The sequence below is a fragment of the Phalaenopsis equestris genome, unplaced genomic scaffold, assembly GCF_001263595.1.
Source record: "Phalaenopsis equestris unplaced genomic scaffold, ASM126359v1 Scaffold000002, whole genome shotgun sequence".
Taxonomy (NCBI): domain Eukaryota; kingdom Viridiplantae; phylum Streptophyta; class Magnoliopsida; order Asparagales; family Orchidaceae; genus Phalaenopsis; species Phalaenopsis equestris.
The window spans coordinates 6,487,968-6,508,301 of record NW_018164444.1 but is presented as its reverse complement, the minus strand read 5'-3'; the positions used below and the strand labels follow the sequence as shown (position 1 = coordinate 6,508,301).

Here is a 20,334-nt window from a genome sequence, read left to right as displayed (position 1 = left end):
ACCAGCATGTGTTTCCTTGCAATAAGACTTGTGTGGTACATGTGTAAATTTCCCATGAATTTTATACTCTAGTTTTGGTTTTATACTGGAATTTTTTTCTCACCATTGTATGTACCAGCATGTGTTTCCTTAAAGCAAGTGTAAACAAATGTTGAGTAGAGCTGCAGACTTTTGCTCATCTTTTCTGAAAAGAGGTTGTGTCACATGTTATGATTTTCCTATTATTTATGTAATTATTGAAACAAGAGAAATGTTTCATGATATGATGTTGTAGTTGTATATGATTTGGGATGTCATTTTTGAAGATTATTTTGTTAATATTAGGGGCAGTGTATATGCATTGGATGATGTGGGTTTATAATGTAACAATAACTATGATAATGAAAACATTTGACAAGTTTTGTATAAAGTCAGATGTTTGATGTTTAAGTTGGTTATGTTTTTGGCATGTTTTGTATTTAACATTTAACTATGTTTAAATTGTTTTATGATAATGCCACTCTTTACAATGTATGTAATACAATGTGGCAGGGCGCTGACATGATAGGACAAGGCTTACCACTTCCTTCTTCTGCAGTAATATTTTTTAGGAGCATCTACATACATAGCAAGAAATTCTTCTGTATTTATACATCTCACATTTAAATCGTCGTACCTACTCGCATAACGCTCAATTCTTTCCTATCACATCAAAACTATCATTAATTATCATATTTCACTAATAAAATCGCCCTTTTCATGCGTAGGTAAAGTGGTACACATCTTAATAATATTGTTAAGACCAAAGTGAATATTTGTTTTCTTACAGTGGGATCCCTCCAAAACCTTGAAATTTAAATTTTAGAATGCATGAAATAAGATTTGATCCCTGTTTGAACCTCCCAAATCAAAACTACAAAATTCAGAGCAACAAAATTTGAAAGTTGCAATTCTGGTTCATTTGAAATATATGTTTTTCTTAGACGGATTAATTTGATCCTGTTCTGTTATCTAATATTTTATTTCCACTGCCTACACTCTATTATAGTTGGAACAGAGAAGCACCAGAGTTAGAAGGTATATCGCAATCTCCATGTGAAGTGCTGATGTGATCGTAAAACGAGTGAGAGTCCCGGATGGGAGTCGCTGCTGTTCGGCTCATTCACACTCCTAATGAGAGGTACAAATATTATGTGCAGACATGATAGGTGTGGATTAGTTGCAGATTTGGCTGTTTGCCATATTGAAGGCGTGCATGTGGTTTTATGTTGACACTGAGAGAATAAGACGGGTGGGGGTGGGGGTTGCAATTACATACAAAGCTTTAAATTCTCACTCGAACATCAAAATTCATGGTAAAACTCCCCTATCTATATTATCCATTTTTATCAAATTTTCAATATTTTGAGTGACATGTGTAAATACATTAGTTCAATAGTTCAAAATGATCACATGAGTGTTTAATTTGTAATATCAATGTTGTGGGTGGCTTGTATCTAAATATCCCAAAAAAATATTATTTTGGAAAGATAGTAAGGATGTATTAGGGATATGCATCTCTAATTCATGTGCATCAATATATATAGTTAAAGTTATATATTAACTCTATTTTTTAAGCATTATTATTCTGGGATTATGATCTCTCATTATTAGGTTCTTTTATTCCTCCCTCCTACCTCTCTAATATATTGTAGTTTTTTTCTTGGGAAAAGTGAGGGCGAATACAATGAGTCTACAAATAAAAAAAGAAAGCAAAATCACAACAGAATAAAAACAAAAATAAAAATAGACATGACTAATGCAACCAAACAACACCAAACTACAAAACTCCAGCAACAAACATAATACTTCTTTGGATGCAAGACTATCACCATTCCAAAACATCTTGTACAAACCAAGCTACAAACCAGAATGAAAGCTCCAATCCCACTCCTAAAACAAAAGCATCAGCTTCACATAGTCCAAGGCATTTGAAAAAGCAAACAGGAGAAAGCTTCAACATATCGTCCACCAAATCAAAATGATAGCTTAAAACCAACTCTCGAAACAGAAGCATTGTCTTCAAAGAGTCTCTGAAAAAGAGATTGAAACAATCGGTAGTCATAGTAACAAAGCAAAAAAACCAAACAACAATCTCAAGACAATTAATTTTGCAAAGGGTGCTGAGATAGCATCCAAACATCACTAAAAGAATATCCATCATCGAAAGTTTTGGATCAAAAGATCCAAACATCAATCCTAAGACACTCAAAGTTGTAATAAATACAGGAATGGTTGCGCAAAATAAATGAAGAAAGTGAATTTATAGAAAGGAATAGAAATTAAGCTCAACTTAGCCCATATTAAGACTAGGAAACTCCAACTAGAGACTAAAAAGACAATTTCTCAGCACATAACCTTAAAAATAAATGTTGAAAAACAAGTTTTCATCCAGATTTAAATGAAAGAAACATACTAAAACTTAGTCACAAATGAATGACAAAGTATCGTAGTATGAAAGTGCACATCATAGCTTAAACCTAAAAACAAGGCCAAAGAGGAAAAGATCAACTATAGCATCTGAAATTCCAAAAAATAACCAATGCAAAAATCAAAATAAAATAACTAAACCCATAAATATACATGGCTGAAAACATAATTTTCATCCAGATTCATATGAAAATGTACAACCAATCAATCTCAAGCCTACCAAAAATTAAGAAGATTCGACAACCATCAAAAAGCAAACCTAAATAAAAGGAAATAAAACTAAAAAACAATCTATATGAAAGCTACTAATGGAATCAGGGATAACATTCTTAAATTTTCATTTCCGACACTTATAACCAATTAACAAATGAACATAATGCTCATAAAATCAATAGATTTAGAGGTATTCTTAGAAATCCTAGAATTATTCTCAAATCAAATCACATGAGAAACAACTTGTAAGGATAATAAATAAAATATCTTAGAAAATTTACAAGAAAAACTAACTGCATAATAAATAACTTGGAACATATTAGGAGGAGCTAAGAAAAACAAAAATTTAATTTGGTTTCAAGAAGACAAAAAATATCAAATTTAAAATCATGGAAAAAAATAGTTGCTATCAACAATATGGCTCTCATTATTAAACCCCTGCACATTCCAAGCAGCAATTTTAGGAAAACAACATAAATACAAAAACAGATAATTGAGAAGAAAAATAGAAAAGTTGTCATCTAGAACGTTTTTTCTTACTTCTAAGAGCCACATTAGAAGTAGAAGCCCTATTCAAAAAAGCTATCTTAGAAGTAGAAACATTTCTAGCATTATTACTAGGCACATAAAGAATATCAATCATAGTAGAAGAAAAAACCATTTTCGAAGAAGTCACCGAAGGAATATTTGTAACATTATTACTAGGCAAATAAGGAATATCTAATATTAAAACTATTAGGTACAACATTATTAACAACTTCATCAATATTTTCATTATTGATAATATCTAAAGAAGAGAAAGTATTAGAAAGATTGATATTATGAGAAACCATATTATTAGCACCTGCAACCGAAGCATCAACAACATGAATGTTCATCTCATTCAGCAAAAAAGAGATCTTAAACCATAAAAGTAACATCGATGCTATCCATAATATCTGAGGCATCATTATTAATAGATAAAATGGGAGCGAAGTCATCAAGATCAGAAGTAATATAAAGTCTACTAATGTTATCAGGTTTTGGAAGAGATCTAATAATATTATCCAAACGACATCTATTGTTCACATTACTAACCATAAATCTATTAAGATTCCTTCCTCTAAATCAGGGAATAACATTATTCGTCAAAGAAGAGGATTTGGGGAAATTAGAAGAATGGTGTGAAAATGTAAAACAAGCCTTACATGGAACATGCTTCCACTCATAAATCACCAGAATTATAAACTCCCTATTTTTAAAAACAATAGTAATAGTTTCTGGTAAAGGAGAATCAACATTAATTTGAATGTTAACCCGAGCAAAAGATAATCTAGAGCCTTTAACAGTCAAACATCCACTGTAAGAGGGACACCAGTGTTACTAGGAACTTTAGAGATTCCTTTTTCAGACCAATAAAATAAAAGAAGATTAGGAAATTTAATTCAAATAAAAATTTCATCAAAATCTTCCCTAATTTGCGTAAAATCTATAGTTCACTTCTTGAAAAGAAAAGGGTTACCAACAATAAATCAAGGAACACCCGAAAGAACCATATGAACATCATCAGAACAAGTAAATTTGAACAAGAAAAACTCTCTGTTAACAAAAGAAGCTCCACTAAACCTTTTAAGCTCTAGATCTTACAAATATTTGTAGAAGATTATCATAGAAAGACTTTCTACCCAAGGCATAACCAACTAAAGCAAGATTTCACTGTTTCTAACCAATATCAACTTCTTCATCCCAAAAAATAGCTTTATCATTTGCACAATAGACATAGGACAAATTAAAATCATTCACAAAGGTGATATTAGAAGATATCAAACCTTTTCAGTTCATGATAGGTGTCGATCCAGAGATAGGTAAGAAAAGGGAAGAAGAAGAAGGTAACAAAAAAAAAAGAGAGAATTCCTTGATTAAAAGAAAAGGTGCAGGGGCAAAAGCCCCAAAAACCAAAAAGAAAAAGCAGAAGAAACTAAAACCAGATATATTTTCCAAGAAAAAGGGAAATAAAATGTAAAATAAACACAAAAAGGAGGAAGAACCTCAGTCGCCCCAGGAAACCCTATAAAAATAAAACCTAAAAAATTACACTATGAAAACCACACAGAAACAAAATATTCACTTAAAATTCCAAAGCCCTCGAAATAACACTACGAAAATCATATAGAAACAAAAGATTCACATAAATTTTTAAAGAAAATTGAAAAGAAAAGAATACGATCACAAAATCACAAAGAAACACAAGCATGAAGGATCCTTAGGAGGAGGTTTCAAAAATGCTCTAAAAATCACACAGAGAAAACTAACGTAAACAAATCCAGTAACATACATTCCCAAGAGAAAGGGAAAAGTTGACAAAACAATCACAATATCACAAACGAATGCCGTCAAATGAAGAAACCCCAACATGTTTCAAAAATCACCAATATATTGTAGTTTTTTGTATATTTAAAAAATATTTGATGTACAAAACATGCGTATAACAAAAACTTACTAATAGGGTTACATTGTAAAGATTGTAATCTCGCCCTCTATATCAATATATATTCTCAAAAAAAAAAAATTAGAGCGTCAAAACTTTGGCGCTATCTAAAAAGAATTTAATTCTAAAGATTGCATATTTCATAATTATATACCAATACATTTGAACCCACTTAATAGCCAAAACTTTTATTTCATTTACATAAATTGTCCCCCAAGCATTAATAATTTTTTAAATATTATTTTTTAGTAAGTTTTATATGAATAATTGCTTAAATTTTACATCATTTTCAGCCTAAAATAACTTATAAAGTTAAAAAATTCATGTATTTGTAATTAATTAAATTGTTCTGAAATTCTCTCTACCATTATTATTGCCTCTCTGTACTTTCCAAAATAAGAAAAAAAACAAAAAGAAATAGTTCGTTTCAGTTAACAAATATAACTGCCACCCTACAGCACGTCGCTAATTTTCTTCAACCGACTTCCCATACAGGCGCCTTCCTCGGAGCCTCTATATATCAACCCATTCCCCGTAAAGCTCTCACATTTCTCCATCATTTCCCCCTGAAGCTCGTCAACAATGGATTTCTCGAGGATTTTGGCCCCCATTGAGGAAGTTCAAGGGATGCGAAGGCCGAAAACGAAGATCGTCTGCACTCTCGGCCCCTCATGTCGATCGGTAGAGATGATCGAGAAATTGCTTAGGGCTGGGATGAATGTGGCGAGATTCAATTTCTCTCATGGAACTCATGAGTATCATCAGGAAACCCTAGATAATCTCAGGATTGCGATGGGTAATACAGAGATCCTCTGCGCCGTAATGCTCGACACAAAGGTCGCGCCTTTCCCCTGTTTTTATTGCATTCCTTCTTTCTGAATCGTTTCTATGTTTCCTTCAGTATTTTTTACATGTTTCTGTTTGATATGCAGGGTCCTGAGATCAGAACTGGGTTTTTGAAGGATGGGAAGCCCATAAGGCTAGAGAAAGATCAAGAGATCACCATAACCACGGATTACAGCATAAAGGGTGACCAAAAGTTGATATCGATGAGCTACAAGAAGATGGTTCAGGATGTAAAACCTGAAAGCGTTATCCTCTGCTCTGATGGCACGATTTCACTCAAAGTAATAAGTTGTGATGCCGAGAATGGTCTGGTTCACTGCCGCTGCGAAAATGATGCTGTTCTTGGCGAGAAAAAGAATGTGAATCTTCCGGGAGTCGCCGTCGATCTCCCCACCTTAACCGAGAAAGACAAGGAAGACATTCTCAATTGGGGCGTCCCTAACAAAATCGACATTATCGCTCTCTCCTTTGTGCGTAGAGGTTCTGATCTTGATGAAGCTAGAAACCTTCTCGGTGATCATGCGAGTTCCATCATGCTAATGTCTAAGGTACCTAATGCAGATGACAAAAAACTTTAAACTTTGTGGTGCAAATAGCAAAAAGATTCAAACTTTACTCCCAAAATCAAATTTTTTACCAATTGGCATTGCAGGTGGAGAACCAAGAAGGAGTCTCCAATTTTGTGGACATACTTGAACACTCTGATGCCTTCATGGTGGCCAGAGGAGATCTTGGCATGGAAATACCAATCGAGAAAATCTTCTATGCACAGAAGACAATGATAAAAAAATGCAACATTAAAGGAAAGCCTGTGGTCACTGCAACACAAATGCTGGAATCCATGACAAGAAACCCTCGTCCCACCCGCGCTGAAGTCACCGATGTCGCAAATGCTGTCCTTGACGGCACCGATTGCGTCATGCTCAGCGGCGAAACCGCCGCTGGAGCTTATCCGGTGCTCGCAGTCGATACAATGGCAAGGATTTGCATGGAAGCAGAAGCATCGATGATGAATTATGAAGCCGCGTTTAAACGAGTCGTGGCTGCAACAGAGCTTCCATTAACTCCATTGGAAAGCATTGCTTCTTCGGCGGTTAGAACTGCAAACTTTGTCAGAGCTGGACTGATTCTCGTGCTGACAAGAGGAGGAACTGCTTCAAAACTTTTGGCCAAGTACAGGCCAATGATGCCTATATTGTCTGTGGTGGTTCCTGAGGTACATATAAAAAACGATGTTTTCGATTGGTGTTGCAGCAGTATAACTCCGGCAACCCACAACCTGGTTTACAGAGGAATTTTTCCAGTGTTGACGGAAGGATCAACGAAGGCTTCGCAAAGCGAAGCGACTGATGAAATGATTGAACTTGGTCTCCGGTATGCGAAGGAAAAGGGGCTCTGTAAGTCTGGTGAGTCTGTGGTGGCGTTGCATCGTGTGGGTTCTGCAGCTGCTGTGAAGATATTGACAGCTTAGTCATGGTGATGTGACAGTTTTTAAGGAAGTTTAGTTAGTTGTTTCAAATGGTTTCAATTTATGATTTCAAATTTTTAATTAGGTGCCTTATGACATTTATTTATTTATATTTTTAGGTGTTTTGTTTGAAGTGGATTTGTTTTTTTTTTTATAGATTTGTGCTCATAGGATGTAATTGGATAATGTTATTATTCATTTCAGTTAATTTTTTTCTTTGTTTTAATCTTTGCTTGCTTGAGAGAAAGAGGTATAGATTTGTGCTCATAGGATGTAATTGGATAATGCTATTATTCATTTCAGTTAATTTTTTTCTCTGTTTTAATCTTTGCTTGCTTGAGAGAAAGAGATAGAAGAGAAAGAGGAGAAAATATTAGATGTGTTTCATGCATCTACGATCAACAAATAAGAGGAGAATATGTCTTAACACGCCTAACATTTTCTCAAAATAGAGAGAGGATTCTAATATAATTATTTGAACTTACACAAGTATTGCTATTTTCTCTGTTCTAAGATAATATGTTGCATTGTCCAGATAATAATGGCTAGGTTCTAAATAAGCAAATGCAGTCTGAGAGGATTCTAATATAATTATTTGAACTTACACAACTATTGCTATTTTCTCTGTTCTAAGATAATATGTCGCATTGCTCAGATAATAATGGCTAGGTTCTAAATAAGTAAATGCAGTGTTGCAACTTGAAAAAAGCTTTATTTTGTGAGAAAATTAGAAGCCCAATACTGTCAGGTATTGATTTCCATAAGTTGGAGACAATGCAGTTGTTGCATGTGCATTGCATTGAATAAGTTTTTTCATCAACATTCTCATATAATCAATCATTAGTAGAGTCATATTGAAACAGGTATGATTGCACATCGAGTTTTGGCTAATGACCAACATAAACCTAAAACAATATTGCTTGAATGAAAGGGAATATACACATCGTATTTTTTTCTGCCCAAAATAATTATTTTTAACATTAGATTACATCAAGGTTAAGGGAGATCAGTGACTCATTAGATGATATTGCAATGATATATTTATGTTCAATCTTAAAGGAGAAGCTCAAAACATCAAAATTAAAAGTAGTGCTTACAAATTGAAATAATATTCTGCTTTTTGGTTCGATCTTTCTAAATATTATAAGATAGAGACGTATAATATTGATTTATTTGAATTATGTAGATGAGATGCTAATAATGTTATACTTTTGATAGAGCATAGAAAGAATAAAAATAACAAAAGAAACCAACAGTGTCCAAAATAATTTTTATATTATATTATATAACATCTTCTAGGAGACTTACATTTAAATACATATATTTCAAAAGTCTAATTAGATTCAATTAAAAAACTCAAATATTAAGTTGTACTAATTTTTCAAATATTTTATTAAGATTCTTTTCACTATGCATCAACACTCTACATAACTTGCAAATATTTGGCATCCAAATTTCAAAATCAAATCAATGTCAAACTTAGTTGGTAGTGTTCACATCCTCTGTATTTTGGACTTTAGTAATTGACTGTATCTTTCAGTATTGTCTAGTTTCATTTAGTCGACTCAAGTGTTCATATAAATTAGATTTCTATATATACTCTCTTCTACCTGCATATTCTGAGACTAAAAAAAAGATTTTCATCCAAGAATTACCCTAATGCATGAATAATATGGGAAGCCTTGATCATCATGACATACATGAATGAATTATTTTGTTTTGAAGGCTTGTAAATCTTGAAAATTGAATCAACTGGACGGAAAGCTACTGCAATCTCACAGGGCTGGATAATTTGAAACTTGAAAGTGAACTGCATTTGAAAAGTTTTTAGAATACGAGGAATGATGAAGAAGCCAATGACGCTTTCTATTTTATTCATTTTATATGAAAGACTGTGGATGGAAAAATGTAGAATACGTAAATTGGAGATAACATATATTAATTTAGGTATTGTTTGGATATGAGAAATAACTAATTAATGCAAGCACTCGAGTCATTTAAAAGAATTAGACAATGATAAATGTAAATGTGCTTACCATTGTTCAAGTTATGGAGGTTTTGAAAGTTACAGAGAAGACTAGTATTGATTGGATTTTAAAATGTGAAGGTTAAATGTTTACAAGTTATGTATAATTTTATTTATAGTGAAAAAAAAAATCATTTAGAATGTTTTAAAGGTCAAAATGACTTGATATTTGAGCTTTTTGAATGAATTTGATGGATATTTAAGATTGATATCTGATAATAGAGTATAAACAATTTGTTCAATATTATGTTGTCTCTTTTGTTGCTTTTGTTGTGTTATCCAAAAAAAATATTTGCAATTGAAAGATGCATAACATGAATTTTGTGCAAGATTACTCATTCTTATCTACATGCTCCCTTGAAAGAGTGATATTTCATGAAAGAGTGATATTGTCAGCAACTCATCTACATATTGCAAATTAATCTGCTCCCAGTGCATATTCTAAGTTGATAACTCAACAAAATATTCGACACCTCATAATTTAACCAATATGAGAGTTTTTATCTCATGATTTGATGCTATGCTTTACTTGTTGCTGAATTGTTTCTAGATATTGAAAGATAGAGATTCACATATTGGTTGAAGTATAGAGCTTTGAAAGCTTTCTTAGGCCATCTCTGGGGCACATGTGCTAGTAGCAGATTGATTTTAACATGTAAATGAGCTTTTAACAACCTTATTAGCAACTCATCTACATATTACGAAGTAAATTACTATCAATGCATATGTTTCACAAATGATTTAAAAAAAGATTTCAACACCTCATGATTTAAATGGTATGTGAGTTTTTATTTCATATTTACTTGAGAAAATGGAGTAAATTCTATATATATATATAAAGCATAAGACATGATCATAGCTCAACTTTAGAGAAAATAAAATCTCATAGTTTCATCATCAAAAACTTTATGTAGCTCACTTATTAATAGCTTGTGATTTATTCTCAGTTCTCTTAAAAATCAACCAATTATCTAAAGCATTCGCTATCTAAGAAGTAATTTATAATTTTTAACAATTTTTTTTAATTATAATCAAAATTTAATTTCTCTCAACCTCATTATTAAAATCTCATCTCTCAAACAATAATTTGTAATTATCTAATGATAAACTCGATAATTTGTATAGAGGAATTGTGCTCATGTGGGATGTAACTCGTTCTATGTGGTTATTGTGATTTTACTTACCCTCACGCTAACTATAAACAAAGCCTTTAGACTATTTTATTTTTCATGGCTTTCACTCAACACATCATCTACAATTAGTAAGAAATGATTTTTCTTCAGCTCAATTATAAGTCACATCTGCATTGCATCCATGAAGCAAAAATTCTCTTTCCATTATTAGGTCAAATCAATTTAACATGACTTTTCATGGAGGTTAAATACATAAGTTCCTGATTAGATGAAAGTTTAGAAGGTAGATTTAAGTTTTACCTCATAATAGTGTCATGATTATAGAAATATATTCCTTAATATTGAGATAAGTAAGACTAACAAAATTTATTACAAATACTTCGATTGAAGGTGATATTTGTGCCATGTTCAAGTGCTTGCTTACTAGCACCGCATGATTGTATATAGGGTTGTAACGATGAATAACTTGAATTCAGCTCGATTAATAATTGATCAAGTTTGTTTAAATTAATAAATAAATAAATTTAATGTTTTTAAAGAACTAGGACGTTAAATAAACCAAAGTAAAATGTGATCCAATTCATAAGCTCGTTTATTGTTCAATACCTTGTAAAAATATTATATATGATATATTTTTAAAATAAAATTTAGTTGAATATAAATTATTTAATTATATATTTAGTAGTGATATATTTGCTGTGAAAAACGACGACAATAAAACGAACATGGAACGAGAAAAATTGCACGTAGAAAAAAACACCAAAGCGATACACAGATTTACGTTGTTCGGCAAAATTGCCTACGTCTACGGAGCTGCAGAGGATTTTACTACTTCGAGGAATTACACCGTCGAGCGTTTCGACGTTTACAAGAAAATCTTTATTTTATTCTCTTACTTCCTCTCTCTCTCTCTCTCTTCCTCTCTTTCTCTTAGCTCTCAAGATGACTTGGCTTGGTTGCTTGGCTTGCCTTTCCTTTAAACCAAAAGAGACTATTTATAGAAACCATGAGAGCGGTAGGTGGGAGGTAGGTGAGCGGTAGGTGGGATGTAGTAGGTGAGCGGTAGGTGGGTGTGGTAGGTGAGCGGTAGGTGAGATACTTAATTAAGATGTTAATTAAATTCGGTGGACCGGGTCTCCACATTACCCAACAATATTCAATTTCAATATGCACGATAATTTAATGCAATTTTTTTCTTTGTTTTTATTACAATAAATTAGTTTATTAGTACAACGACAACGAGCCTTTATCCCATTAAGTGCGGTCGGCTATATCAATCTTTTTTTCTCCATTGCATCCTATGGAGGGTCATACTTTCATTTAATTTTAATAAATTAGTTAATTAATATTTATTTACATTATTTAATTGTAATTAGGTTACAACCACTAACACGGAAATGTACAGCCAAATTAAGAAAATCATGTCAATTTATTTTTCATACATAAAGAAGAAAAACTTGAGCATACGGGGAAAGAATAATAAAAGAAAATTTGATCAAATAAAATAAGATTAGAATGAAAAATTAAGCTTATATCAAAATATGGAGAATAATTTATGATGATTTATTTCTGAGTCGAGGCATTAATATTTCCTAATATCGAATTTCTGAAGTGAACCAAGCTCTTTCTCTGTACATATAACCTCAAATCATCATGTGCTTCAGTAGACTTCTTTAACTTGTTCTACTAAATATAAACTGAATATTGTTGATTAAGGGATCATTCTTGTTCTATTACTTGTTATAGTTGTAGGATGATTTGATTAAACATAATTAAACTAGCAGTTAAATCTTGATTTATTCGTGATTCACACCTAATGAATAGAGTGTAAGTTGGGAGGGAGGGAGGGAGGGAGAGAGGAGTGAACAGTAACACGTCATGTCAATTGTTCTATCATCTTATTCATAAAATGATTCTCTTACTTATAAAGAAGAGATACAATATGATGAGGCTGTATTCTTATCTAAGCTTTCAGGTGGGTTGTACAACATATTTTTGATACTGTCGCACTCTTCCTCTCTAGACTGTTATTTCTTCTTAGGATCAGTGTTGACACATTTTTTACATACACTAGCACTTAAAAATTTAAAAGATAAACAATCATTCCTTACTTTTAAAATAGGAGAAAGCTAACAAATATTAAGAATCCTACTCCTTGTGCTTTGACTCTGAACTTATGACTTCGATCATTGTTAACAACTATTATTGTTTAACAATTATCACTCGACTTATATATTACTTGATTGTTATCATTTGATTGTTATGTGTTGATCAATATCGTCTTCCACTAATATATGCTAACCTCTGACTGCCATCTCTAAACTTTTGACATTCGCTATTGCTTGACAACCATTACTTTTTTATCAGCAAATGTCCACGCTATTCTAATATTTTTTATTGCGTCGTAAAAAGGTTAATTCGTAGTTATACTTTGTATCTTGCTCTACTTTGACTCGTAGCCTATACATTGTATTTTATCCGATTTCGATTGGAAGGAAATGGTGAATTTCTATGTTCTTCACTTTCATTGTGGATTATTCTAATAAGAGTAGTTCTCATGATTTTTCCCTTATCTAGCTTCTCCTGAAAAAACTCTTATATTTCTTATTACTTTCTCTCATTTGTGAGTATGTGAATCTTGATGCAACCTTTAAATTTCTTAGCTTACAAAAACCTTTAAAGTAATTAAATTTATTTTAGATCAATGTAATTTAAAATTTAGTTCATTTCTTATTCATTATATTCACCTTAAGATAAATCTAATAGTTTGAAGATCCATTATAATCAAAATTTAGTCAATGTTAACCGACCTAAGTTTTTTTTAATTAATTCAAGCCGCCTAATTAGCCAAACCCAATAAACTAATGCCATATTTAAAAAGTCAAGACTCACTTGACTATATATATATATATATATATATATATATATACATAGATTATATACAATTAAATTATATTAAAAATTAAAGTTTTAAAAAACATTTAAACAATCTCTCTTTCTTCCTTCATTATCAGCCCTTTTTAGCCGGTCATGACTTCCTTGTGAAGAGATGTTGGAACATCAAGAAAGGAAGGAAAAAGAGGCCAAGTGAAGGGAAAAGTGGTTGAAAGTGCTTTCCAGGTGGCAATATATGCGCTCACAAACGCCCTTTTCATATACCAAACTTTCTTAATATGATTTCAGCAAATGCTTAAGCACCAGAAATTTCATCATAATCATCATCATCATTTTTGCGTTTATTGGATATAAGTTTTATCAAATCACATTCCACATTATTCATATTTACAATACATAAATACTTTTGCATAATCTCTATTATCGATTTACGGTTTACCCCTTCTTTTTTTTTTCTTTTAATTTTTCATACTATTTTTATCTAATAATTTTATAATAGTGCCCTACTAAAAACCAACAAATTTTATCTTCAATGGATGCTATAATTGACATCTCTTTAATATTTGAGAATCAATAAAATCTTTGGCCGGTGGTGCCGTGGTTGAAGATTTAGAACACGACATTAGCATTCTTCTAAGGGAGGGAACGATACGTGAATTTCACGTGAATAACAAACATGCTGATTGAGTATATTTGAAAATGTATTTAAGATGTATTCTGATAAATACATCATAAAATATAAGTACCACTCAATTCTTATGTATTTACATGTATATCACTCAAATCTTTAAGTGTCATCAGCGTACCTGACTTTTAAAAGTGAAATACATATTTTAATTCATAGGTTTATAGCACCAAAATATTATAAGTGTAAATATCAAACTTTAATTTAGATAAATAAATACATAAGAATTGTGCAGTATATATATGTAAATTTCCCTATTTTTTAATAGCCAAAAAAACTGATCAATTCAAAATCAACAAAACAAACTGTAATTAATAGACAAAATTATATGAAAAAAGCAATAAAAATAGCTATATGATAAGTTCACCCTACTTGTTCCAAACATGCCATATACATAAGCATCAATGTGCAGGACAGGACTTTCACAACAGCACTACCATACAATATATTCTTCAATGAATCCAAACCCAAAAACCCTAAAATATTTAGTCTGTCTCAGCATCGCATTCCGACATTCTTCTTCCCCTCCTATTTCCTACACAACATAGAAAAAAAAAGGCCAAAAAAAAAAATGAAAAGAAAAAAAGCTAGATAGATCACCTGAAACCAAGCTTACATATGGCAGCCATGAATGCTCACTCTAGTGAGCAGCAGATCAACACAGCCAGCTTCCTAATCCCCTGAGATTCATTTCAGAAGAACCAGCTCCCAACCCCTCGAGACATCGAATCAGCAAAATCCATGGCTGGTGAGCTAAAAGAAGATCCAAATCTGAAATCATTACTCATATCAGTCGCTTGGTTCTGATAAACTTGATCCATTTGTTCCAATTCCTCATGAATAGAACATAATTGAGAACAATTAGCTTCTTCGAAGATCCCACTGCCGCCGCCGCCATTCTTGGAACCGAAGAAGCTGCTCATAGCCTCATTCGGCAGTCGAAAAGTATCAGTTTTCTGCACCTCATTGCCCGCTCGAACCTCGCCGGAAACTTTACCATGATTCATGTTACTGTCATACTGATTCAGCAGCTCAGCAATGAGTTTCTGCCCATCATCTGGAAGACCGAGGCCGGAGATACTAAAAGGAGTGGTGGCAATGGCGGCAGCAGGCTGCAAGTTAACAGAAGCCATCTTTGGCTGTTGGACCACCATCGGAGACATTGAAAATATTTGTGGTTTGTTCTCATTCGGTTGAAATGCTGAAGAAGTGATAAAAGGCGGCGGATTGGTGGAATAACAACTGTTTTGATACAGCTGATTGCTCTTCATAGATTGGTAATCATTTCGCCGAAATTTAGTAGTCTCTCCATTGAACACACTTCCTTGATTCAGTATCATCTCCGGCTCGCAATTCGCGGCTCGCTTTCTGATAAACTCCTCATTATTCATGCTGAACACATTATTCATGTCTATCGGGTCTTGATTCTTCATCACCTCGCCGCATTTGTCATCATCATCGTCATCTACGCCTTCAACATCATACTCATTACAGCTGCTGCTAAATGAAATCGTTCCATTGCTCGCGGAGGATGGTGGAGGACAAGCATCGGGATGAAGGTCTCTGAACATGTCCTCCTCTTGCTTAACAACAGCGAGCCAAGTTGCGCTCTCCTTTGCAGTCATCTTGTCCTGAAGGCACTTGGACTGCCGCACAAGCCGGCGGATCTTGTCGATATCAGGGGAGAGATGTTTGATGACAGAGGTGAGAACGCCGACCTTCCAAGCCTTTTTCAAATCATGAGGCTTCTTATAAGGAGGCGGAGGCTGGTCGTTTGAGAAGCCGACCTGAGGCCACCAATCCTCCTTTCCCGTCGGCCACCATGGAGGAGGAATGCCTTTTTCAAGAGGGAACCTTCTCTGCGGAGGATCACAGTGCTGCATCAGCGCAGATAAAAGAGATCCCAAGGTCGTGTCTTGAAGCTCCTGCAATGAGTGAGGACTGATGAACCTGGAGTTGAGCTCACTGTTGGGGCTCTGAATTCCATTATCAGCCTGGTATTTGGCGATTGCAGCAGGTCCATTTCGATCGAATCGGACCTTCTCCTTCCACCAGCCTCGAAGATTATCAGAAGCGCCGCTCACAGGCTTCCCTTTCTCAGGAATGATTCCATAAACGAAACCTTGAGCCTTGCAGACCTCCATCATTTTTAACATGTATTTGAGAATTCCGTCCTGTGCGCGCGACATCTTCTTTCTCCTCGCTTGTTCTTGCGACTGGCGATGCTTCACTGAATCACTGAAATCTCTGTTCTTGGTGTTCTGCTGCTCCTTCCGTTGCTTGACAAGAAGCCGGTATCTCCATATACGGCGCTCAAGCTCTTCGACTTCAATGTCTTCATCGCTGTCTTCGTCGTCGGGGATGACCTCGGGGAAGTTGTCAGGAAGGGGGTCGACCAAATCGCCTTCGATCATCGCGGAATCAACGCAGGGCGGGTGGGGGAGATGAGAGAAATTGGGGTGCGGCGGCGGTGGTTGGATTATGGGCATAAAGGTGACATTTTTGTCATGGCTGGGAGGCGTGAAATGTGAGAAATCTAAGCCACATGGGAAGCCCATGCTTTCAATTGCAAGCTCACCCATGAAGAAGAGAAGGCTAAGTAATCAGAGACAGAAGACGTAACTCCTGCAACATATAGAGCTTCGATTAATCAGAAACACATAATTTCTTTAATTTCATGAAGAAATAGCAATAAGAATATTAAATCATTTATTTTTCTTTTTCTACTAATAGAAAGGATAAAATGAAACGAATCATGTTCTCAAAATTAATTGCAAACGATACAATTCCAAAGCACAAACGAAAAAGTTAGCGAAAAGATAAACAAAAATCTAAAAGTGAATTTAAAGTTAATATAAAATTAAGCTTTACAAAGGAGCGGGATTCATCAAAGGTAAGGCCCTGGATCTGATGAGAATCAGAAAATTATGCTGAATGGCAAGACGAAATAAAATTAGAGGATTGGAGGCGACTATGGAAGAAGAAGAAGACGAGCCGACACCGATAGGCAATATTGATTCATCCCCCATCTCCATTTTCAAGTAATTAATACAAACTAATAATAAATTTGTCCGTTTCTGCTGAAACGAAACAGATTCCCAAAATTTTAAGGTTTAACGCCTCAGAAAACCAGAATCCTATGCTACAGAGGAAGAAAGACTCGTTAATTAGCGATCATGAAACGACTTGTTGCAGGAAAAGGAGACATAAAAGGTAGTTGAAGAGGAAATAGAAGCAAACATAATTATTCTCATACAAATAGAGCGAAAATCTCTTTAAAACATCAAAAGTTTGATTTTTTTTCTTATTTTTTCACTAGTGAAAGGTCTTAAAACATCAACTTTGTATAAGATTTGCAGAACAGAACAAGGTGTCACAGAGAGCGCAGCAGAAAGCATCAAAAGAGACGAAACAGAGAGGAGCATAGATACACAGACCAGTGAAAGTATCGAGTTAGGCCATTTAAGGCTCTTCGAACATAGGAAATTATGCCTATACATCCACGAAAAAGCAATAACGAACACCAATAACTAAATTTACCAAAAATACTAATTTTGCATCAGATTACAGAAGAAGGCAATCTTCTGAAGAAAACGCAGCAGAAAACATCTCAGTTATGTGGCAAGCGAAGAAAAAAAGCCTTTCGAATTCATGGGGCGAGAAAACAAACCGCTTTCTGCGAGCCCACTACTTCATTAGAGCTCAACTAGGGAGCTTGTGTCGGTAGAGAGAGAAGCAAAAGTGAGGAATACAGGATCACAGTCCAAAATCAGGCGCAGTAGAAGAAAAAATGGAGTTGAGTTCCTCCTCTCTCTATCTCTCTCTCTCTGTCTGTCCTCCGTGTGAGAAGGGGAAGAGGGGTAAATAGGAAAGTGATGAGACTAGATTGAACATGGTTTAGGATTTAACCGTGGTGAGGACATTAATTACTCTGTTCAGGTGTAGGGATGGGCGTGAGATCCGCATTCTAACGTGCACGCACACCCACCTTCCAAGAGACTGCCTTCAATCCTTCTTTATTAGTTTACCATTCTGTACTTTGAACCGCTGCTGTTTTAACAAGCGATTATTTAGCAAAATCTATTATTTTCATACATGCTGAATTTAAGGACAGGTTTTTGCATATGAAGCATTCTATGAGCAGCCATGAAAAGGTCTGTTCAATTCTCTTACATTTCAGATTTGAGTCAACCCAACTGGTCGAGAGAAATTGACATCACAAATTAATGAGTTAGTTGCTTTTGATTTTATGATCTATTAGTAGAAGTTAACATCATCATGATAAACTCGCAAGCGAGTCTTCTCAAACTAAAACGGCTGATGAGATGGGTCCATCGAAATGGCACACTAGGATTAGATTTAAGGTAAGCGAAGTTAGCCAACATCTTCGTGCAAACCTATCACATAGTTTAGTGAAACGTAAACATGTGCTTTAAAATGCTTAAGAGCCACATGTTGCATATTTTGTTATTTTTAAGAAGTTTTTGTTACGCCATATTTTATAATCCATTCATTTTCTTAAATACAACATTTCTCATAGATCTACGTCTCTACATTTAGATAGGAGATTAAAGGGAAAGCTTATAATAAAGCTTATTATCCTAAGTTGACTTATTTTTTATTATTTTTTAAAAGTCATGAGCATCTCTCTCTCTCTCTCTCTCTCATAGACAATTTTGCTAGTAAAATTTAGATGTAGCTCATAAAATAAAATACATTCAACTCTAAAACAACAAAATGTAAAAGCCTAAATGGAGATTTTGCATGAAACAAAATAAATCAATAGCAACACAATTTGTTAATACAAAGTCAACAAAATTTTATCATAAGTCAATTAAGTGATTAGAATTTATGTTGATTTTAAACAGAGGATTTTAATTATATTTGTTGCTTTGAGATAAGAACAAAATAAATCAATAGCAACACAATTTGTTAATAAACAGTCAACAAAATTTTATCATAAGTCAATTAACTGATTAGAATTTATGCTGATTTTAAACAAAGGATTTTAATTATATTTGTTGCTTTGAGATAAACATTATTGATAATCTAATTTAAAAGATGAAACATGTTCTAAAGTATCAATATTGAAATTGACTGAAAGTGCTTTATTAACATTAATTGGCGAAGAAAAAAAATTACATGATTAAGTATCTTGTTTATTGTTTTGTTTTCCATTGTCTAAAGGAAGTCCTGGTCATCTTCTTTTTTGTTATTCAATGTTTGTAAGTTGTATTGCACTATAAGATATTTAATCATATGCCCAATTTTTACCTTCGATTTCTTGCATGATCTTTATGATAGGATAATTTAGCTTCAAATGAAGCATGATGCAACAACACCTATTAATTTCCTACATTTTCTGTCAAGAACTTGTTCTGCATATGATTTCCTAAACTTAAATAGTGCCTTTGATTTGGGTTAAGAGAATTTGTCAAGCATGAAGGCTAGCTAAAATTCAGCTCCTACACGTTTGGCATGAGAAAATGGTGATAAGAAAGAACTAAATCCATATGAAAATGATAGAAAATAATATTTAATTATATATGTATAGGGTTATACAATAACATGACACTTAAATGTGCTCATAATGGAGCATTTATGGGATTGGTGAACTCCTAATAAAATATTTGATATTGAAAAAAGTTATGAGGTTCAACCTTGTAGAAAATGGGTTTGAGCCAAAGCATGCAATATCATTCATATTATAGCTAGATTTGTTATAATTTGTATCAGAACTTCACCTCTGATAACATAATGTGTGCAAAGTTTGGGTCAAAACAAAGAAAAAGAATATTGGTCTTTGACTTTCACATTTGAAGAGATATGTGACTAATTGTTGGGATTAAGGCTAGTAAAAGAAGCAACCCTTGGCAAACCTCTAAGAGGAAAAGTTCTTATTGATAGAAAGGTTAATGTGCCATATAAATAAATAATTATACCATAATTTATAAGATTAATTTTGGTGTAACAAATATTTTCCTTAGAAACTTCATTGGTGAGAGTATTCATAAGAGTGCCCTCCTAGGATAGATGATATTTTTAGAAGTTGTATAAAAGGAAACAAATTTAAAAATTCAACCTTATATGAGAAAGATTACATCAAAGCATATGGGTCCTTCGACTGTTGACATTTAAATTATATATATATAT

The 20,334-nt window shown here is 33.5% G+C and overlaps 2 protein-coding genes across 3 annotated transcripts; one reads left to right on the top strand and one right to left on the bottom strand.

Moving 5' to 3' along the window:
• Positions 1 to 5,691: 5,691 nt before the first annotated feature.
• On the top strand, positions 5,692 to 7,526 carry LOC110031466 (pyruvate kinase, cytosolic isozyme-like). The gene is made up of 3 exons (XM_020734676.1): positions 5,692 to 5,965; positions 6,061 to 6,522; positions 6,627 to 7,526. The coding sequence occupies exons 1-3, from the start codon at positions 5,711 to 5,713 to the stop codon at positions 7,443 to 7,445; spliced, it is 1,536 nt and encodes a 511-aa protein (XP_020590335.1). The 5' UTR covers positions 5,692 to 5,710; the 3' UTR covers positions 7,446 to 7,526.
• A 6,966-nt stretch (positions 7,527 to 14,492) lies between these two features.
• On the bottom strand, positions 14,493 to 18,158 carry LOC110028069 (ETHYLENE INSENSITIVE 3-like 1 protein). Of its 2 annotated transcripts, none has more exons than XM_020729775.1 (2): positions 17,852 to 18,158; positions 14,493 to 16,806 (listed from the first exon to the last, which is right to left on the bottom strand). In XM_020729775.1, exon 2 carries the CDS (start codon positions 16,761 to 16,763, stop codon positions 14,874 to 14,876), a length of 1,890 nt encoding a protein of 629 aa, XP_020585434.1. In that variant the 5' UTR covers positions 16,764 to 16,806; positions 17,852 to 18,158; the 3' UTR covers positions 14,493 to 14,873. The 2 variants fall into 2 exon arrangements, with proteins under 2 accessions (XP_020585434.1, XP_020585444.1); XM_020729785.1 differs by lacking the exon at positions 17,852 to 18,158 and adding an exon at positions 17,722 to 17,815 and having other exon boundaries at positions 14,529 to 16,806.
• Positions 18,159 to 20,334: the final 2,176 nt, after the last annotated feature.